Source organism: Cuculus canorus, chromosome 7, assembly GCF_017976375.1.
Source record: "Cuculus canorus isolate bCucCan1 chromosome 7, bCucCan1.pri, whole genome shotgun sequence".
NCBI lineage: Eukaryota > Metazoa > Chordata > Aves > Cuculiformes > Cuculidae > Cuculus > Cuculus canorus.
In genome coordinates, this window is record NC_071407.1 from 15,686,065 (window position 1) to 15,709,693 (window position 23,629).

Below are 23,629 nucleotides of genomic sequence, written 5' to 3' on the forward strand. Positions count from 1 at the left end.
AGGAATAAAAAGTGTTTTTCAATAAGCCATTTCTTTAAATTTCTTTTTCATTTTATTTTCTACCATTTCTAACATAATAGAATGAACTCAAGATGCTTCTCTGCTCGGCCACTGGAGTTACACCTGCTTCTTTCATTTTCTCTGTTTCATCTGGAGGTTTTCACTGAGTTTTGAAAGCATGTATAAATTCATGTGAAGAGAAGAATCTATGTCTTTAAGTGCAAGGTCCTACAGAAACTTGTAGCATAATGTATGGCATTTTTATGGGGAAATTTAATTAGAGAGTTATACAAAACCTATGGGAAAAATAGGTTTTTACAGAGAACAGCAGTTTTCATCATAGTTCTTACTGTTAGTTTTCAGAGTAACTGCTTGCATAAAGATTTCATAACCTACAATTTTTATACACATGATAACTATAGTTAAAACAGTTGTTTTCTTTTGGTTTGGCAATGTTCATTCCATTCTGGCTCTGGGGATTGTAACAGTTAACATTTTAGTGCCAATTTGCGAAAGCCTCCAACTTCAATTTCATCATTATGTGCCAGACCTAAAGTGCATTATTAAGTGCTCTCCAAGAATCATGTTTCAAAGCTACAATGATATTTTGGCTCAACATCTAAATGATAAGATCTTGCTGCTTTCTGGGAAAACAAAAATTCCCCATCCAAAAGAAATGGTTGGATTTACCATAAAGCCTCTATTTTTCTAGCAGCTGATGCATTATTCACTAAAACTGAGCACCATCTCTAATCTTTTAATTGATTTCTTCCATCTTTCAAATAGGCTTCAGTTTCTGGGGTCTAGTATTGAAACATCTCCATCTCCACCACTTACCTATACATCTCTTACTTCATAATCAATTATTTTCATAATTTTGAACAGTTCTCCTAATTTGTCTTCTATTTTGAAATTTACTTTTGCCCCTCTTTCAATTTCACTAAGTACATTTGTTATTCATTGCGCTTTTTACTAACTCCCAGTTCTTAACTCTCACTCATAAGGTACAAAAATACATCTGAAGCTAGTGTGTCACGTGAGGCTGCACTCATCTAATTATAAATAGGATTGAAAATATACTACAAGGCAACATATGGACAAAGGTATATTAGTTTGCAATGGACTAGCAGCTGAAACTCCAGTTATATAAAACTGTTAGAAATTAATGAAAATACATACACAGAGGTTTTCTGTGATTTACCAAAATAATTTTAAAACCATTTTAGCTAAACTAGCTGGTACCGTTTCTGTACATCCTCTCTCAGGAGTGCCTCTCCCAGTCAGCACTGGATTATTCGTTTTTATAACAGTTAGTGATACTTTGTCCCATCTCTCAAAACAGAGCTGCACTGGGGACATATTTGCAAAACACTACAACTTTTGTCAGGAAGATGTACGCCTCTTAGCCCAAGTTTTTGTATTTTTTAATGCCATGCCCTTACTCTTCATTAATGCATTAATTATAATATAAATTACTTCCTCTTCTTATTTTTCTCATTTTGTATATTTATAGACTATTGTTCTGCACTCTAAATTACTGCTTAGCTGATTGGTGTGTGCTTAAATTGTGTCTCATAAATCACTCCAGTCTCTTCATGTGTTTTATTATTATTCGTTGTATCAATAACTCTGTCACACTGTCAAAAGCCATCTAGAATTATCTAGTAATTATGTTCTCAAAAATAGATTAAATATTTCAGGGACAGTCACATAAGATTTCACATATAGTGTCATTATTTCTGTGTCCCTTGCAGTGCATGTGAAATTTATGTATTTTTTTATTGAAAACACAGAACTAACTTCATAACCTCAGTCATCCTTAAACCTTTTTCATCGTTGCTGAATTTCTTTTTGCCTTCCACGGAAATATCTCTGTATTTGCCTTATTTTTCTGTTTCTATTAGTCTGACTTTTTAAACCTCTTCAACTATTCTTTAGTTATATTCCTCAGTCATTTTTTCTCTTTTATATACATTTTTGTTCAGGTTTATTTGTGACCACCTTGTATATCTTAGGCATATCTTTGCCTTGAAAAATAATGGTGGTATTAATTTTGAAATCTCAGTAAAAATAAATTTTAGAATTTAGAATGTAAATATTTTCATTTCAATTTGAAATAATCACAGAAATCTTCACAGTGATACTTATTCTTTCTAAATGTAATATACTAATAAAAATTTGAAATGCTTACCATGTCTTTAGTAAATCATACTTGGCGAAATCTACAAAATTGCATATGGCAAAACCAAAGATTTATCACTTTGGGTTAGCCACAGAAGTAACTTAGAACATCCAAAGCTAAAAGCCCACACTTTTTGTGTAGCCAATGAAATTGTATCCACCTTAGAGTTATATCTGAAATTTATCCTATTATGTCTGTAACAAAAGTGTCTTTCAAATGTATTTTCCCCATTGTTTTTTTTTCCCCCAAAGGTCCTTTCATTAAACATGAAGCAGTTCTTTAGAGAGGGATGGTCAATTTTGTGTAGTTTAACAAAGAAAGTGATAATGCTGGGATTCCACTGTTGCCCAATGAGAAACTTTATTTTTGTGGCTTATCTTGAAGATAAGCTTTAAAATTATGACTAAAAGACATTTCCTCTAAGTCAGTTACACTTTTCTGTTCTTGGTCTTTGTTTTTCATTCCATTTAATATTCTTACTAGAATGAAAACTGTTATTGAGTGATGGTTGCCAAGAGAAATAAGGTGCCTGCTTTCAGTTATCCTCTTGTGTACTCTTTTCCTATTTTTATGAGTTTTCCAGACAATACCATATTTTTATTTGGGGTTTGTTCTTTTCTCTTCCAGATTGGGGATGCTCTTATTGAAATTGCCAGCAATATAATGTTGGTCGATGACCATGTGTTGTGGATGGCTCAAAAGGAAGACAAAGCCTGCACCAGAATTGTACGATGTGTGGAACAAATTGCAAGTCAAATACTAACGAACAATATTCAAGTTCTATCAAAGGTATTTAATAAAATTACAAAGCTTTTTGTCAGAATTTATTTAAAAAATGTAATTTTTCTTCACCATTTTTACAACCAACTAGTATATAGGGAAGTGAGATTGCATATGCCACATACACAGCATAGCAAATTTATGTCCATATGCGTGGATTCTGTGATTTAATTTTTCTTACCCTTGATCCTAGTTGGAAGAGCAAAATATTTTTTAGACTGTCATTGGTGGTATTAAAAAGTCTTTTTTTCTTGACTTTGATTTATTTCATTTATTCTTACAAGTGACTGTTCACACCACTATTTTTCTGATGTTCTTACTCTTCACTCACTTTCTGTTGTTCTCACCATTATAGTATGTGGGTTTATTTTGAAAGGTCCAAGTTGAGTGAGTGAAACTTTTCATAAGAGGTAAAGACAACATGCTCCCTTGTTGCTTGAAGATTTTAACGTGCCTTTCAGAGAGGATTCTAGACAATATTTGCTTAAAGTATTTAGAAAATGCTTGGAAAGGTATATTTTTACATAAAGATTTTTAGAAGCAAACTGTTGCAGTCTGAAATAATCATTCTTTCCTTTCTCCACCTACATGAATTTGTCACTTATATACTGAGTGGTTGCCATTTGGACACTGAGAAACTGTCTTTTCGCCAGTTTCAACATCCATATAGCAGAAATACATCTAAAACAGAAGCTTGAAAATTATCCTTTTAGAATTTTAGGTAAATATTTTAAAAATTTAAAGCTCCTTGGGTTGTTTTGATTTCTTGCTTGCTTGATTTTAAACAACCTTTACTATTTTCCCAATTGTCCACTGTATTTACATGAGCAAACTATTTAAATGTGAGTTTAGTGTTAGTTTAAATTACAGCAATTAGACATGAAAGTTAGAAGAAAAAAGGAATTATAAAGGAATTATTGGCTGAGCTGAATTTATAGGCTGAGCCAACTAGCAGAATGGCCTTGTTTCCTTCTTTGTAGGTTTTTAGAACTGTAGTCTTTTAAACGAAGACAAAAATATATTGGAGTGTTTTCTAAACAAAGTTCTTTATTTAGTTCCTATTTACGTTAAAAAAATTGCTAAAAATGCTTAGTTATATTAAATACATAGAGAAAATAATTGTGTCTTTTATAAGTATTTTGTAATGTGACAGCTAGGGAGTCTCTGTTGCTTTATACATGACTTTCTTCTAAATGTCAAGTGCCAAAGGTTATTTCTTCTTCTTGTCACTGGTTCAGAAAGCTGTTGACATTACTGTAAACAGTAATTCTGTGTACTCGAGATGTAGAACTGTGTTACTAACCTTTCTGCCATGCTTTATCTTTTTGCTTTATACGTTTCTGTAGGAGAATTCATTTACTGTTGAGTGCAATTTGTTAATAAACAAAGCTGTAGAGCTTTTCTAGTGTCATCTTGTGCAATACCAAACACTGATGTTCCTTTGGGAGATCAGCCAGCAAACTGTCTCGCAGAAATTGTATCCGCTTTCCTTATTTTAAACAACAACAAATAAAACCCCCAAATCTTAGGGAGCCACTACCTTATAATACAGTTCCTGAAAAAAGTAACCTCTATAAACTGTGTCAGTCACATAACACAGGCATGAGTTCCCTATGCATTGGAAAGCTAGTTAGGAGCCATGACTGTTACTCTATATCATATTTGGAAGACTAAAATGATTTTCCACTTCCATGAACTTGTGAAATTACCAATTTCAAGGTCAGAAAAATGCTGGGATAGATACCTTTGTTTAGATCTTTTTAAGTCAAACAGCATACAAAACGTGCTGCAGGAAGAACAGCTAGGAGCAACTTTCAAACATTGGATCATTTCATATGCATACATATAAACCAGCATACATTTAATGTTTCATTTTATAATCCTATGAATAACAAGGACAGACTTTTTAGTAGGGTCTGTAGTGATAGGACAAGGCACAACAAGTTTAGACTGAGAGAGGAGATTCAGACTAAAAATAAGGAAGAAATTTTTTATGCTGATGGTGATGAAACACTGGCGCAGGTTGCCTAGAGTGGTGTTAGATGCCGAATCCCTGAAAGCATTCGAGGTCCAGTTGGGTGAGGCTCTGAGCAACCTGGTCCAGGTGATGATGTCCCTTCTCATTTCAAGCGGGTTGGTCTAGATGAACTTTAAAGTTCCCTTCCAACACAAACCTATGATTTTATGATTCTATAAGATGTTATTCTGCACTGTGGTGTTTAAAATGTTAGAGAAGTCAGAGACAAGAGGGTTTTGTCAGGATGCCACAGCCAGGGTCTGCCCCACTGCCGCCAGCTGGGGAGCGGCACAGGCCAGGCAACTGGGGCTGAGATGCAACCACCATGAAGCTCAGATGAGCCCTTAGAGGAGCCTCAGGTTGACATTGGGCCAGAGGGAAGAAGGCAGAAGCCCCCTCGGAGGCTCTGGGTGCAGCCAGAGAGGCTGTGGGTGCACTCAGACACAGAGAGCTCCCAGGGTGGACCTGTATCCCTCAGAAAGCCCAAATTAACCTCCCTTCAGTATTGTTCTAATGGGCTTCTTCAGTCCTGCTTTTATTTTATTGATCTCTATGTCAGATGTGCAGTTTGAAAGGGAAACCTTCCTGTTGATGACAAAACTTAGCTCAATAGTCCTGTCTCAGTCGTGTGCAGTAGTTGTCAAACTCATCCCTGAAGACTTTTCGTTACATTTTCCAGCTAGTGAGACTGTCAGAATATTTGAGGCTAATTGCAGTGTGGCTTTTTGTAAGTTTTGTGTGTTTTGTTGTTGCAGCCTTCGGCACTGCTCTCAGCTTACCTGGGTAACAATCCCCTTTGGCCCTTCTGCTGAGAGGTGCATTTAGTGAAGGGTTAGGAAATGGACATCAAATCATCGTTTTCTGTATCTGTACTGCTTAGAGACAAGATTTGTGTGTGGCTTTTCATAACGTGTTACCTGGCTATTGCTTGTTTCCATGGATAATTTTTCTCTGAGTTCATCTGTATCCGTTTTGTAGCTCATTTTACAGTCCTACATAATAAACACTGATTAACCTTGCGTTTTACCCATCTGTTTCTATACGCTGAAAATGGCATGCTCACATTGATAGAACACAGAACATTGATAGGCCTCTACAGGTATAATTTGGGAGTGGAAAATCTCAAGTTTTTAAAGAATTTAATATCAAAAATTTAAAAAATAGGGCTCACTGTTGTGAAATTACTTGAATTTTCATTATAATGTTTTCTAGCAAACATCTTATTCACCATCACATTACAAATGTGAAATCGACAACTAGTGTTATGCCCATTCTACAGCAGGAAACGTGAAGTTATGAACAATTAAATGGCTTTTCCCAAGAGTAAAGAAAACTGATTACCATGCAGGAGTTTTAATTTAGTCATGTAGCTTGATTCACATTATATGGATTGTAGTATTCTGCAAACAGTAAATTTTTCTAACGCCTTGAAGGGCTGTCTGCAGACAGTACAAAAAATTATCCAGATAAACCTCGTTTCAGGTTTTAGGACTTTTCAATAAACAGCCACTGGATTTTTAATAGAAAACTTACTTGATTCTTAATGATCTTTGGCATTTTTATTATTTTTATTCAAATGTAGGAAAAAGTCACCTTCTGGCAAGGACAGGAGTGGAAATTTATTTTAAAAAGTTGGATGTTACAGGAATTTAGAAACAACTGAAAGGAATCTTTAGACTACTGTTGCTTTAAAAGTAATAGATCTATTACTTTTATGTAGAAAATATAAAAAATTATACTGAAAGCGTCTGGATTTCATCTAATTTTGAGAAAAAGGAAAAAAAATTCTTAATGAGACTTCAGTACTTTCATTTTCAGCACATGCAGAATCATCAGTGGCCAAAAAAGGTGCATTCAAAAAGCTTTTCATGAGTTCGGAAGAGGAACACCAAGACATGCACTGTGTCTGATGCTAAAATATCATTTATTCCAATAACATCATTTTTACAGTTAGGCTACCCTCTATCCTGCCCTTATTTTTTAATGCAAAAGATTTTCTTTAGCTTCATTTATTAGTATGAATTAATGAGATTTTCTTTGGTGGAGTCAATTCTTGTCAGCGCAACTCATACGATGTCCCAGGTTCTGAAGGATTTGCACCAGAGGTTACAAGGTGGATTGCTAGCTTGCCTAACAGAAGCAAAGTACAGAAATAGAAAACTGCCACATTTGTGCATTTATTCTTCTGATAACGCTGCTAATTTATGGCTTAATTCAGGTATCTTTATGTTGCAATCAATGTGCACAATACATACACCCACAGATCTCTAAACAACCTGTGCCTGGAAGCAGAAACCATATAGTTCAATCAGTGTGGTGGCAGTCGAGGCTAGTCAACCTGTAATTATAATGTGAGCCATATGTTTCATGCACAGGACAGTGAAATGAACATATTAGTTTAAGGCTAGACATGCATGTCTCTGTATTGTGCTACAGTCTCCATCTAGACATATCACCTCACTAAAGTGTAGGCCAAAGACCTGTAACGAGTTGTTACATTGCACCATATAGTCATGTTCAATATTCTGTGTTCTGTGACAAAACAATCCATCCACCAAATACCTAAGCATCTTTCTATTTAATTTCTGAGATATAAAGTGCAGCCTTGTTAATTTTTTTAATTCCTTCTATTGCTGTTGCTAATTCACTTTCTATTGCTTTAAATCAAGATTGACTCTGTTGAAACTTATAATGACACAATTGCAGAACTGATATAATAATAACTGAAATAACTGATATAAACTGATATTTTCCTTAAAAGGATTCAAGCAAACCCTCTATGCCATCGTTGAATTCTAGATCAGTGTTTTAAATAAGTTCTGTTTTCTTTCTTAGCCTACAAATATGTATGCAAATGTGTGCGTGCACAATCACTTACAAAGTATATAGAATAAATACATAATGCATATATAATAATGCAATTACACATTATGAGTTAGCAACATATTGGCTTCTCAATGTTTTCACAGGTATCTCGTAATGTTGCTCTGGAGGCCTTTATGATCAAGCCATCTAGCTTCACAGGAATGACTTGCACTGCCTTCCAGAAAATATCTGCAAATTCTGACAAGTCCATGGTGCATGATTTGGGAAGCTGGGAAGTACATTACCATCCTGATCAACATTTGAATTTCAAGTGCAACACTGGCAATCTGAATGGTTCCTTGGTGAATTCTTCTACCAGGGTAAGTCAGTACAATCATAAATATAACAACTATTTCAGTGTGTTTTCAGTTGAAAACATCTTTAAGAGGAATAGTGATTTGGAAAATGTATAGTTCATGTGTTATTAGCATTGCAAACTGGTTAACAATTTCAACCTATTAGTGGCCTTAAACTGGTGTAGTGCATTTTGTTGTGCTAATGGATATCCCCTTAATGTAATCAGGTGGAATGCAGGATATTAATATAAATGAGTAAATGTCTTGCTCTTTCTGTCTCTGGATCCAGTTCTGCAAACTTTTCTATACGTTAACAATCTCTTTGGAAGTATTTGTTTCCCTGAAAGCAGGGTATTTTACATTACAAAAAAATGTACTTTTTAGGGAAATTACCTGTATTTCCACTAAATAATATTACATTGTCTATCTTCTGAACTTCATATGGAGGGAGAATGTTACGTTGGCTTTTTTGAGCACTAGCTGAAGAAAAACAATAATAAATAAGCCTTTTAATAGAATGCACTTTTATTATCAAATAATGAAATGGAACAATTGAATTTTGATCTAGCAGGAAATGGAATTTTGCATTTGACAGAGCGTGTTATTAAATTTAAGTATTACGGAGTTAAATTTTTGTTATTCTTCAGCTGAATCTCAGTTTAATAGGCTTATTTCTTGAAAAAATGCTATGACATAATGATACTTTCCTGGAGAATATTACTATTTTATTGAACTTTGAAAGTATTTTGATTGAAGTTATTTTCTCTTTGATGTGTTTTAATCTTCTGTATGGACCATGTAGTCAGTGATATGGTAGATTGTACTCTCAGGATCTTCTGGTAAAAAGGAGTCATCTTAATAATGGAAGAATAGGTTAAATTTATTTCCTGCAAAGGAGTTAATTTCTTCCGTGGACATCGCTAACACGTCTGTCTGTAGGAAAGAGAAAGTTGCCTCTGAAAAGGGAAGTGTGTGATATCTGTAAGATGAAAATCAAATGTCAGAGATCTAAAAGACGCAGGATTTCTTCAAGAAGCAACTCTGGGACCTTCTGCAATGTATGGATAGTATTGTTGATAGTGAAATACACATGGGATTACATCAATTGGAAAGTTTTCTTTATCAGCTCTAGCAATAAACTTTGTATTACTTCAGAAACTGAGCGTCAACGTTTCCAGTAAATGAATCTCTTGAAAGCTTGATGGTCAAGGACTGGTTTCTCTCTCCTGTTACCAAGAATTCTAACATAAATGCAGTTTGTTAATCTTTCCTATCAGCATATCTCTGTCAAATAGGCAGAGTAAGTCAGAATATTTATTTGAAGCTTCTTTCCAAAATTTTGGCAGAATGTCACAATACAAAGTACTCAGTAAAATCTTTCCCAATGTATTTTGAACCTAGCTGACCTTATCCAACATGCAAAAGGGAAACCCTACTGACTACAAAAAGGAAGAAGCTAGAAGAAACAAAGGAAACTTATTACAATGCAGAGCAATTTTGAAGCATGTGATATATATTTCTGACAGAACTTTATTAAGTGGATCACTAGTTATCACCTGTATATTATTTTGTAAATATTATAACAGCACAATACAGGAGATTATAGACTCAGCTAAGTGTTCGTTTATGGCCTTAGGTTTTAACACTAAGGTGTACTCAGGTTTTAAATGTGATACATGAATAAACAGACTGAATATATTCCTTTAACTTAATCCTGAATTTCATTCATTGTTGTTTTCTGAAACCTCTAGGCTAGGTGCTCCTTTCATTCATTCTGAAATGAGTTGCATTTCTTCATTGTTTAACACAATGAACTGTAGAACTGTAACTGATAACAGCAAACGGGATTCATCATAATCCACTAGAAAATGTATTTCTTTCTTTGCTCAAGAGAGGCAAAAAGTAAACCTAGTCAACTGTGCTATGCAAAATTCAGGAAAAGAGAGATTGTGATGGAGGTGGGAGTTCCCTAGTTTAGTCACCAATCTTTAGTCACTATATTTTAAAGTAATATTCATTATTATGTATGACTCTTTGGAATTTCATCTTAGATGCTGAGATTATTCTTAGACTCCTCCTCTATTTAGCATAGAATTAATCATGAAGAAGAAAATAGCCCGATGAAAATCACTAAGTAGAAATGATAAATACAAATTTAATTTACTTCTAATAAAAATGTGAAAAGTTGTCCTTAAAAAACTTATTAAAAGAGAATTCTTGCTTCTATGGTTTTGTCCTAAAAATGGTAGCCCTCTTCAAATGTGTAATATTCTAAATCATCTGCTTACTAAGCATATATGTTTGTTTATGCCATCTGTCTGTTGCTAATGAATTGCACTAATAAATTTTAAAAGTCTTGAAGCAATTTGTAGGCAGTTGATTGGATAAGACTGAAATAGACAATCACAAACTATCTTAATAGTAAAATCAAAGCTTTTATAGTTCACCCAGATATTTCCTGGCAATGGTAGGAAATTGACACAAATTTTTATCTTTACTAAAAGATCTATCTATCTAATTCTGACTCTGTAGCCAGTAGCCAGTCTGAAAGACTGCAAAGAATCGCTTATCACTATTGCAGATCAAAAGTTTAGACCCTTTAGTGCTGTTAGTAGGGAGCTTTAGTGGCCTGCTCGGACTCTGCTGGGTGAAAAAATTATTCAGATATATCTTCCAAATTTTTATACAGTGGCTTGTATTTTGACACAGTGGTTGTTTTTGTCTCTCTTTAAGTAGGCGTAAGGGCATCTTCCCAACCTGAGACTTGAGTTTGAGATCTTGTCACAGGGATGCTCCCGAGGCACAATTCTGTCCCATGACTCAGCTATGGTCTAAGGATGTCACGATAATGACACACCAAGAAGGCTGCTGTAACATTTGAACTCAGACAACATGAGAATAGCTTATAAAATTTTAGTGCCATTTAATCTGGTTCCCATTTGATATCAGACCTGAAGCTTACTTCCAACCTTATCTCTGTTCCAGCCTGATCTTGTAAGTACAAAGATAATTACTTATACATTGAACCCTTCCTCTGACTCACTAGAATTACTTAAACACAAAATGAGTTTTTAAATCTCCTCTCATAATCAAATGTGTGCTTTATAGGGGACTGTAGATTCAGTATTCATGCTTGGACTGTAAGGGAAATATTTGCATAATTCACAGTTTCATCTTCATTGAAAACACTTATCAAATGAAAGAAACCTCTTTTGCTCTCTAATTATTCTTCTTACACAATAATGAGCGAGTTAAGATTCAAGCTTTCAATAATCTATATTTTCACATGTAATCCCTGATTTATGAAATTTGAATTCCTCATAATTCCTCAACTCTATTAATTTCTTACATGCTCTGAGCCAGACTGACCTTTTGATTTGTCAGGTTGTATTACAGGTGATGTCTGTGTGATAAAATGTTAAAAGTTTAATTTCTACCATGATTGGTATTAGACATGCTAACCACAAATATATTATAAATTGCTTTGACAAAGTCCTCTGATGACCTGCTTATGTCACTTTGAGGTACCATACAATTTTAGAAAAATTATTATCTCAGATACTTACAGGAAAATATACAGAGAGTATTTAAGAAAAGTTTTTTTTCTTGGATAAAATAAATTTTGTATGTCAAACCATAAAAATAATATATAAATAATAGTAAATTCACGTGTAAAAGTTAACAGGAGTGCTGAAGAGAATTTAATGCAAAGATTTCCACCAACAAGTCACAAGGCATTTGGGGTAGAATAAAACACCATGTTAAAAATCCAAAGAGGAGTTCTGAAGGGGAAAATTTGAAGATGCAGAAAATAAGTATGAGTCTGATAATGAAAGTCCTTTTCCTACAATCCGTTATATGTGAGATGTTCAGAATCTCTATGGATAATTAATTATATCAATTTGAAGCTACTTAGGAGAGTGTGCCATAATTAAATCTCTCATTAATGGAAAACCTAATTCTTAAATAAATAAGAATTATGATTTACACTGGAATTGTCAAAGCCAGAGTGTAAGATGAGTAGTTACCGAGCTATATATTCCAAAATGGTTTCTAAACTATTTCTGTGAAAACGATTAGTTTTGACTAAGATTTGAGCAATATCTTGTCCTTTCTCGGTGAAGCGAAAGCATCAACAGCACATAGTGCCTCGGGACTTGGTTTAGTGGTGAAATTGGCACTGGTAGGTTATTGTTGGACTTGATGATCTTAAAGGTCTTTCCCAACCTAAACGATTCTGTGATTCTGTGATTTAAAAACTTCTCTTCTAGCTCTTTAGATCATACATTTTCTTTAACAGGGACCTTCCTCTTGCACTGCCATGTATATTCCAATCACCTGTGAACGTGGTTTTGGGAAGTGTTTTCATTTAAGCATGTGTTTATTGTAACTAACTTCATTGAATTGTTTATCCATTTAAGATACATTTTTCCATGCTCAGAATGAACATGTAAAGATTTTTTTAAGGCAATAAGGTCAGCTAAGGAAATTTAGAATTCAAAGTAATGTATAGAATGTAGTAAAAAATGAAAATATGTCCTGCAGCTTACAAGGAAGTTGACTGCTCTTGATTAATTTTTCTGGTCCAGTCTATCAGATTAAATGTTCCCCAGTCCAGATCTTCTCTCATTTACTTCTACATTAAAATATTGCACAAATGTTTTTCAATCTCCTCTTGAGAAGATTCACATTGAAATGTTCCATAACCATATACTCCATATTAACAAAATAATGGTCAACATACCAAACAAAAAGCTGCAGTACTACAGTGTGCCATGCTATATATCATTAGGGTAATTTTGTTGGGTTTTTTTCTGGAGTGTAATAACTAGTAAGCTGATAGGCATCAGAAATGAAGCATGAAATGCGTTGGCATCATCATTTCCATTATGACTTCCTCTAATTTCCCAGCTCACATTGCTTCTTAGAGAGTATTACAGCACTTTCCTCAGGTGTGTCTGTACCATACAGATTAGTACAAGATTATAATTTTCTTTTTTTCTGTGTCTGTAGTTTTTACAACTGCAGAAAACATGCAATAAAGAAAACACTGGCAAGCGGGACACAAGCAAACAAAAGTTAGTTGCTTAGTTTTGTATGTATGACATATAACAGTGAAGCACTGGGCTCAATGCTGGAATACTAAATATCATATTTTATTTTGGTTTCAATTTTTTTTTTCCTCCAGGTATTGCAAAATACGTCATGAACAAAACCAGACAAGACAAATTGCCCCCCTCTTTCTTCTTCCAGAATGCTTAATTCACACATTTGTGTATTTATTCCTCTTACTACTTTTCCTTCTCAAACAATGTCTTTATGCATTTATGCCTACTATGACATCTTCAACATCTGTAGTTTGGTATTCTTTGTTCAATATACCTTCTTTTCTGTGCGCGAGCTTCTGTAGTCTTTTATAACATGGATGGCTATCCCGCTGTTGCAGATCTTTCTGAACACTGAAAAAATATAATAGTGCCATAATACTATTTATGCATGTGTGACAGATGTCAATTATGTTAGACATACAGAAAGGTTTCTATAGTTCTTATGTTTAACTTATGTTTTAACATATAAAAATTAATACGCATTATGTTTTTTGAAAGTAGGAAAAATTTATTGGATCACTTTTTTCTGTTTCAGAGGTGCTTAGAAAAAACTCTAAAATGTCTAATTACAAGCTTGTATCTGTTCTTTTTTTATCATGTCCTTTGCCTCTTCTCTTTTAGCAGATTAAAAGCTCATTCGGCAAATAGCATCATCCACCTGGAAATATTTTCTGAATTTCATTGTTTATGGTATTGGTGTTTCAGAGACATATATTATGTTTAAAACTTAAAGCTATTTAACTGTTCCTCTGTAATGCTAAGTACAGTTGTATCTTCTAATTTGTGTATGCATGAAAAAGAGAAAAGAAATCTGAATAACTCAAAGCAAATAAATACAAGGACAAAAGGACTGTGAAAATTACCAACTTGTATTTGATAAAAACCTCTGTTATTTCAACTCACATTTGCTTTCTTGTGAAATAAGCTTCTCTTCCTGGACAGACATGAATCATATTGATTTTATGTATGATGTCAATAGATATCTGAGAGGTATGCTGTCACTCTCATCCACAATGGTAGCGTGAAAGACTGTTTTCTTCTGGTTTTTTTGTACCATTGCTCTTTTTACAGAAAGGTTCTCTTCCGTATTTCCCAAAGGGCATTGTAAGATTAGTTTCCATGTTATAAACTATCAGACTCCTTCATGTGTATTCTGCTGTTAAATCATAATTTGTGGACTAATTAAGATAAATCTCATAACAAAAATGCATTGACACCATAACACTTAATAACACAGTAGATTAGTTGCTAGAACATGTTTTAAGTTAACTTAATGGTACAAAACAAGTAGACTACTGAGTACTAGTTAAATTTCTGGTTCTCTGTTGACATTTGAGGAACTATACCCCAACTCCGATTTTCTTATTCTACTAATAATCAACTTCTTCCATTTTTTTAGGTCTGTGTATAAGTTGGATATTTTTAACTACCCTTTCCTAAAGTCTTCTTTCTCATGCCTATTTTATTCTCACTGAGGAAGACTGATGCCATCTAACAGAACATATTTCAACATCCAATAACTAATTACATATTGTTTCTCAAATCCCTTTTCACTATCTGTTTTTTTTAGCTAATTTATTGTTACCTATTTTTGCTGTTACTGTAGGCATTTCCAATTTCTAAATGGTTAACTTCAGTAACTGTAGAATTATATTTAAAAGGTTGGGGTTTTTTTTCTGTGTTGTTTTGATTCATTTTGGTTTATGTTGGACCACAAATATTTGGATGATGACAAACAGTTCACTAAAATAGATTGCTTTAATGATTAGCAGGTGATATGCTGGGCTTTTTTTTTTGTTTTGGTTTGGTTTTGTTCCTGAATGTGGGTTCTTCTAGAAACTCTTAATTGTTTCCTGACTTTCCAGTCTCCAGCTGTGGTAATCAAGGGCAAATGGCCGTTGCAAAAAGGTGAGGAGGTTCCTTGTCAAGGATTCAAGCTGTTCTCACGGCATAAGGGTGCTTACTGAAAGGTACTTTCTTTTTCTTTACAAAACTGATAGTGTTGGCTGGAGCTCCACCTAAGGACCTAATCTGCTCAGGGAAAATGAAGGTATTTTTGAGGTCATGTATTAAAGATTTTTTGAGTGGTTTTTGGTTTTGTGGATGTAGAGGAGTTTGTGTGATTTTCTGTGTGAATTTCTTGCGAATTTTAAGTTGTGGGAGTTTTCCAGAGACTGTATATGTATATATATCTCGATATAGATGGATGTTACTGAATATGTAGTGGAAGTCACCAATGCGATGCAAATTTTCAGTGCGTGAAGTGGGTATATTACCCCTATACTTAAGTACAGTGTAGACCTAGGGGTGTGATTATGTACAATACCTCCTTTGAAGTGACCTGTGAAGAGACTACTATACCAATGAGTTGATTCATTAAAAGACTAGCATGCTGTTGAGCTGCCTTTGGCTTCAGAACTGTCTCCGTGACACAGAAAGTTATATGTGAGTTAAAATATCACTGGCAGTATTGCCTTGCTGCTTGCCATTTATAAGGAAATCATTTAACTGGGCAGAGTGCTGTTTCTGAGGTTTCAGTGACCTTAGCTGGGAGAAGGAATTCACCTCTGATTTTTTTGTTACTTCCAAAAAAAGCATGAAGACAGTAGTAGAAAACTTTCTCTTTGGGAGGTTAAAAGATTTGATTTTTCTTTATTCCATTGATTATTATTAGTTCCTAGAACTTGAGACATGTTCTGTGTTATGGTAAATCCAGAAGCACTTAGCATATTCTTACTTGTAAAGCTAAGAATAGATGTAAAATCCTGTGAAGTAAAAAAATTTCTTGCAGTAGTAGTCAATGTATTTCAGTGATATTCATTAAAAATACATAGACTTATGCAAAATTTTTTAGTTATTGTTTTAAAAATTAAGGTAAATTTCTGGCATTGTCTACTGTATGAAAAGAGTAGTAAATTTGTTTGCATCTAAGAGCACACGTGCACGTACACTGGCATGTATATAAATAACTTTATTACAGACATTTTAAGAAAGTTTCATGATTTTGCAGACTGGAATCCTGGTTTCTGTTTGCAATGGGTTAGCAACAGTTATTCTGGAAGGAGTACTGTGTGTCTACTAAAAAAAATACAGAGGAAAAATGAAATAGAAAACAGTGAGGGAAGGGGAGGGGAAAAATAGTAAACTTAAAAAAGAGTTTATTGGGCTTATAGTCCTCACAAGATGATTCTCTGCCCCGTTGGAATGTCAGTTGTTGGAGGTTGTGGGAAGAGGGAGACATTTGGTGGTGGAGTAGAAGAAAGATACTTATCTGTTAAAAAAACTAACAAAACTTTATGACAGGATTTGTGTTGTTAGGCAAGTTGACCGAGACTGTAATTATTCCTTCTTATCTGTCATTTTAGTCTGAATGTCAGGTGTTACACTCTTAAAATAGGATGTAACAGTGCATGAGTACTGTCCCACTGGACATCTCACAAAAATGTGTGTAGTATTTCTTAAGCCCATCTCAGTGAGAAATGGGTTTTTAACTAAGTAAATGTTGATATGCTGATTCATGTTTGTACTGGGAACTCTTCCTGAATTATTGATTTAGATATGTTTGGCATAATATATATTGGATATATCAAGCAAAGTTTGTAAGTTAGTTGAATTGTTATTTAATATAGTACATGTAGACGTGAAAAGTACACATGTAATCATAGCAAAACTTCCTGTCAGCTATAAAAATCACATCTTCAGAATTCCATAGTTCTATGTAAGAATTAATTCATTGTTCTAAATTATTGTTACTATACTCCCAAATTGTCACTGAAGGCTTTTACAGGTGTTAATTAAGTTTCCAAATCATCAATGGAAGGAATTTACTGGTTTTAATGTCAGATTAATTTTTAATGAAAAACTTATGCTCTGCTTTACAAAGAAAGGAGTTTGAAGTAGATATTCATTGTATGTCTTTATACATGGATAATCATTGTAAGTGAAGTTAATTTGCTTCACTATCGTTTGTAGAGAATGGAACTCGTACGCAGCTTTGCTTTTTTCTGAGAGAACTCATGAACAGACTATTAGATTTCCTTAAATAACTTGAGAAAAACAAATGGTTTTAAATGACTTTTCATCTAAGTTGTCTACCACTTTCTTCTATTGGTATCTATGAGTTACTAAAAGGAAATAGTTCTCAATGTACCACGAATGCAAATGTAGAAACCTGAGAACAGGAGTGATGATGATTATTTAAAAGCCTACATCTGTTAATGTCCTCTCTATGTGAATGCAAATGTATATTCATGCACTATCAAACTGCGAGGCTATGAATTATGGATAGACGAGATAATGCTGAATTGTATATTTTTCCTGAATTTGGGTTAAAGCCTCTCAGACCAAAAGTCTGATGAACCAGAATTGAAAAAACACAATGGCTATTTCAATATGTACAGGTCATACTGTAAATGTAACAGCTGCGTAGTGTATGCTTCAATGGCCAGTATATTCTGCTACTCTGAGAGAAAAAGAATAAGCTTAGAACTTGACGCTTTAAAAAAAAAAAAAAAAATTCTCTACCATTGTGTTACAAAAAGCCTCTTCTATTTCATAAGCTCGCTTTGATCAAAGTACTGTGTAAAGTGTCTAACAGAAACTCTTACTAAATATAGTCTATCACAGTTGCATATAATTATCAGACTCATTGACCTGGAGTTATTTACAGCTATGTTGTATTTCTTTAGCCCTTATCACTGAACTTCTGATGATAGTAGTCATTACAGAAATGCCACAGAACATCAAATGTACTATGTAAGAGGTACTGATCATTTAAATGTGCACAGTCTTAATCTCCACATAACATAGCTCCTGTTAACCAGCACAATGGGTTTCAGTCTCTGTGGGATTTCAGTGTACTTGATTGATTTGGCATCTATATTTTCATCCTTTCTTTTCAAAAATTCCATGTCCAGTTTAAGTGAAATCTGCAATAAGTAAACATCTAATGGGAGTGTATGTAATGCATGTGAAATAATGTGCATCTTACCCTTAGAGTTTAGCTTAATTCTGCCAAATCAGAAATCAAATCAAATGGCAGAGTCGAGTTTTGGCATTATGTTTTCCTCCACAATGCAATTGCCAGAGTTTCTTTAAGGAAAGAACTTTCAAAGAGGATCAGACTTGGTGGGTACTCTTTGTTACAGTGGTTATCAGTGTTTTGTTTGCTGGGGATTCATTGAAGTGTGGATCATTGCTCTAGACATGGTTGAAAACCAGCAGTATATGTTATAATCTAGTGATAGTTAATGATCTGAAATACATGCTCAGAAAACCTGCTGCTGTACTGTTTGGGCCTGATTTGCCATTATATAATACCAGTGAAATCACTGCACTGAAAAAGGAGTCTATGTTGAGTTTGGCTAATGATCTGTGAATTCCTGGAAATATCTTACCCAGTTTGTTATCACTTAAAAAAAACAAACCAACAACTAGATGGAACTAGATGATCTTTAAGGTCCAATGCAAACCATTCTGTGATGTTCTTTCCAATATGCCTTCCATTTGCAGGAACTTGCATACAGTTGATATGACCTACAATGTATTGTTAATTTCTCTGTATCCTTGAAAGTAGTGCAATACTAAAAATCATTTGCCTTATATTTCAGTCCAAATAATGGAAGTATTTAATAATTATTGGGATCTAAGAATAAGCTTCCTTTAAAATTAAATGGGTCTTCTGCAACTGTGTTATGGGTAGGAGAATCAAAAAATGAAATATACCTTTTGTAGGCAAAATGTGCAGATGTGTTATGTGAAGTTGTTATATAACCAGAAGAGTCAGGGAGGAGATGTTTATTCAGCTCAGTGAACAAGTACTGTAGCGAGGTTCACAACTTTAGGACACTAAATTAAACATTAATGCAAGAAGGGAACAGGCTACAGATTCCATGTACAGCGACAGTGATGTCTTCACACAACTATGAAGAAGGGAAAAGTGTAGGAAAACTTTTTTAGCCCTAAAACTCGTAACTCTTTCTCTCATGTTGTGTCATTAGTTTTGGTAGTCTTGTGCCTTTGTGAAAGCATACTGCACCGATTTGTGGAGGAGAAATAATGTTACCAACTCCATTTTACCTAACAGTTGAAAGTGCTTGAGAAAGCCCAAGCCCATCTCCTCTGTAGGTTTTAATATGTATATATTGAAATAATGTGTCAAAATATTAATTTTTAGTGATTTTTAATGTATTAAGTTCTGAGTTGTTTGCGAGATTATTTTAGAAACATGTTTCTAAGCGCTTCATGTGTCATTTCTTCATTTCTGTTTGTAAGGGGTTTGTCTACATACAGGGGAAAAATAATATGAATGAATTTTGAGTGTCTAAGTGAAACCCTAGGTAGGCACCTGTATCCAGAATTTAACAGAAGCGTTAATTCAGTTCAGCTGGACTGAATTAATCTGAAATTAATTTGGCCAAGTTAAACTAAGACCAATTAATTAGTTATGAAGGAAAGTATCAATAGAAATTGATACTAAGCACAGTTGGTTCATTTACTTTAAATTAAGACTTTAAATAACTTGGTCTAACTTTCCTTGATCATCCCTTGCACACACTCGTAACAAGTACACCCTACAGATTTTCCCCAAAAAAGTGCAAGAGGTTCATTCTATAACATTTCTGCCACGTAGAACAACTTTGTCTTTGTTTGCTTAATCAGTCTTGAAAACATATTTTTCTCCTCCCTTTTTCTCCATTTCACCTTGTTATTGCATTCTTTTTGAGTGTTTTCTTCTGTTAAGCCATGAAGGAGGACTGATTGACCTCTCATTATCCCAGTAAGAAATAAGGTAGGTCATTTTAACTGTGGAACTACATACTGAAAAATGCACTTTTTATCACATTGCTGTAGCTCTAAAAGCTGTGTTACAGCTGAAAGGAACATTTGCAAAAAGCATTGTTCGGAAATCACTGGGAAGGTTTCAGGGCTGAAAATACGCTCAGGTGATTTACTTGACCATAACATCTTTGAGATGTCTTTATCAACAGTTTCATACTGTTACATAATAGTAAGTTCTTAGTAATTATGTTAGTCCCTTGCACACGTAAACAAAAAATAAATTTAAAATAAAAAAAATTAAAGGATAGAAGAAATTATTCATGTATTTTTTACAATCTGTAAACAACAATAATATGAAAATGCGGTAAGTATAAATTTACAGAATCATAGAATTGGTGAGGTTGGATCACCAAGTCCGATTGGAAACCTAACACTGCCAAGTTCACCACTAAACCATGTCCCTAAGCACCACATTCGTTTGTCTTTTAAACACCTCCAGGGATGGTGACATAACCACTTCCCTGGGCAACCTGTTCAAATGCTTGACAAAAAGAATCTTTACTGGAGTTCTGTCACTTAACAGGGTTGTGCAGCCAACCCAGGCAGAGCATAGCATAAAATTTAATAAAAATACATACAAACACATAAGTCTGGAGCTGAATGAAGGAAATCGTATAAGTGAGGAGCCTCAGGTACAAAAAATTTTCATAAAGCTGCTGACAGTGTGTGTCGAGATATCCAGCTGCTTTTGTCATCTTACATCTGTTTATGTTTTGCTATGGCATTGGCTTCTAAGTACGTATTTTGTAGAATAAGCACCTTATAACCTTAAGCAGTAAGAGAAATGCTTAGAGCTGATTCAAACTGTTTGTTGGAGTAAATCTTGCTAATCACAGAAAGCTTTGCTGGCTGTGTGGCTATGTTTTGTAAGGAGGCATAAATCTTATACTGTTTGAAAGAAGCATCTGTGTTTTCAGGTTCTCATCTCTTACTGTATTAAGAAAAACTTGTTGGAATTGTTGTATTCCTACAGGCTTTTAGACTTGTAGAGCAGGAAGAGTTAGAGTACTGAATCCATCAGATCTGTACTTGTTATCCAATCCATGGCAAAGTACAGGAGCATTACAGTAGTAAATCCTACGTCAGTGATTATTGCCATAGGATGGACAGACCATCTTTCCTGATTTACTTCCCAGAGCATTAGATCCGCACAAATCCCTAATAGGAGAAGAAAGTTGAATGAAGGAGTTAACAGTTTGTCTTAAGACGAGCTACTGTATCGATTCTGTGTGCTCTGGGATCAAGACACAATGCTATACTCTTTCTTTTTTAAATACTACTCCTTACAATGTTTTGAAGAATTAATCTTTCAAAAAAAATCATCTTTTTTTTTATCCTTGTTTAAGAATTCCTTAGAACTTAATGTTCTAAAGCCTTGGCCATAAAGAATTTGTCTATCGATTGAACAAATCTAGAATAATCACTCCAAATTAAGATAGTCAGAACTGTTTTTCACCCATTTCTATTTCACTCCTCTTTCTGTCTCTTCTGTGACATTTTTATTTCACTTCCCTTTACTGTGATGGTTATTATGTCCTTTCTTTTTAGTATTTATTTTTCCATTGATTCTGTTTTCTCTAGAGGAAGATAATGCATTAGAAACTAAATAGGTAATATGTTTCTTCTTTTCAATAATGTACTATTGCACATTTTATCACTTAAACTAATCTTTAGTTCTTCAGGCCTAGTTTTGAATTTTTTCCTTTCTCTTTTCTTGGCAAGACAAACTGTCAGGCGCATCTTGCCCTTCAGCTGCTTGTGGTGTTTCTGCTTACGCTCTGCAGATAAGGTGACTGTCATTTGGTGACTGCCATTCCATAATAGGCAAAAAAAACTCTTGATGAAGATGGTCTTGGTAGGGGCTGAATACACCTTTCCAGTTTTGCAGTGCAGAAATTTTCAAGAAACTGGTAGTTTATTACAGTATAAAGAAAAAATGTCATCTCTTGGGTGTTGTGTGGCTCCCTTAGGCAGAGAAGAGTTTGAAAGGTAATACAAACTGGAAGTTTGGTAAAATAATTCTATTTTCAGTAACTATAAAAGTAGATAGTTGTGATTGCCCAAGATTAAAATTGTTTTGATGATGAGATTTTTCAATTAAAATAAAAAAAAAAAAATCCAGCAGGAATTTTAGACACAATAAATGCAAAAACTTTTGCTGAATTCTTTCAATGACTTTTAATTGTATAAATATTCTTACCGTGATTCTCTGAGCCAGATATAATATAATAGGCAGACTGTATGTCCTGATTTTATTTTGTAAATTAAAAAGATGTCTGTTTCAAGGAGGGGAGGGGATGGGAAGACGGTTTGACTTTTTTCTTCTCTTCAATGTCTGCTTAGCTCAGAATCAAAATAAAAGTTTCATTGCTGGAAAAGCATTTGTGGACATGAAGATTTGTCTTAACTGAGCAAAGGGATAAGCAATGGCAACAAGGTAGTACAGTTGCCTCTTTGTCTGTAGAGGATTCTGCACGTCACCTAACCATTTCCCTGAGATCCCCAAATAAAACAGCTGAGAAGGGGTAGGTCCCTTTGAAAAGCAATTTAGAGCCTCTGTCTTTCTTAGGCTCCAAATTTCACAGCAGAATCCCACATTTACTGAAGCTCAAAGTACTTAGTGTTTTCATATATTTGCTGCTTTCAGCAGCCACTCCCCCACACAGTGTAGCTTGGAAAAACAGTTTATGATGGTAACTGATGACAAGGCTTCTCTCTATATATCTTTATCCAGATGTACCTAAAATTTTAAATCTTTGTGACTATTGATGGTGATGCTTACATCCCTCACTCTAAGTGTTTTCTTTCAAAGATTCCGAATTACATTTGTCACAGCAATAATAACAGTAGCTTATGCATGTACTTGGTGAAACTATTAGCAAACACATTTTTGGGGAAGTTTTTAGACAAATTCATTGGCCCAGCACCTCTATGTTTCTCTTTGACTTCAAAGAGGTCAACAAAGATTTCTCATGTGACAGAATATGTTGCAGTGTCTTCTGATTCTGATCTCAATTTTCAAAAGACAGAAATTAAAGAAGCCTGCATTATACTTCGTACTGATACTTTTTTTTTTTAATACAATGAGAACTTAATTCACATTGTTAGGAACAAACTCTTGGCATGAGCTCCTTTTCACATCCCAATATAAAATATTGACAAAGGTCGGTATAATGTTGACAAAGTTATGGAAATGTTGAAAGCGTACAGTCAGGTATTACAAGAAATGACCTGTAACGCTGAGAAAAAGAATCTAATTAGCTCTGAACACAGCAATATCTCTATTGGCATTCTACTCAGCAATGTATGTATGCTTTTAAAATTGTACGTGCACCAGATAGTGCATATGCAATAGACAAATGTGTAAGTTTTAACTACTTTTGTCAAATGCATTAAAAACAGAGTTATGCTGAGATAAAGCTACTGCTTCCTGGAGGACACTTGGGGATATTTCTTGCTTCAAGAGGCTGAGTTCCATTTTTTACCTCTGGTAAATATGTAGTAAGCTTGGAGTAATAGAGATGCAACTTAATTGTTTAGA

General features: G+C 34.3%; 1 protein-coding gene across 1 annotated transcript in view; it reads left to right on the forward strand.

Moving 5' to 3' along the window:
* The window catches only part of ADGRA1 (adhesion G protein-coupled receptor A1), a 264,781-nt gene that overhangs the window by 135,707 nt on the left and 105,445 nt on the right, over positions 1-23,629 (forward strand). The window contains exons 11-12 of the mRNA XM_054071764.1: positions 2,810-2,971; positions 7,949-8,164. Coding sequence (XP_053927739.1) covers positions 2,810-2,971; positions 7,949-8,164 — 378 coding nt within the window. The remainder of the gene's footprint in view (positions 1-2,809; positions 2,972-7,948; positions 8,165-23,629) is intronic.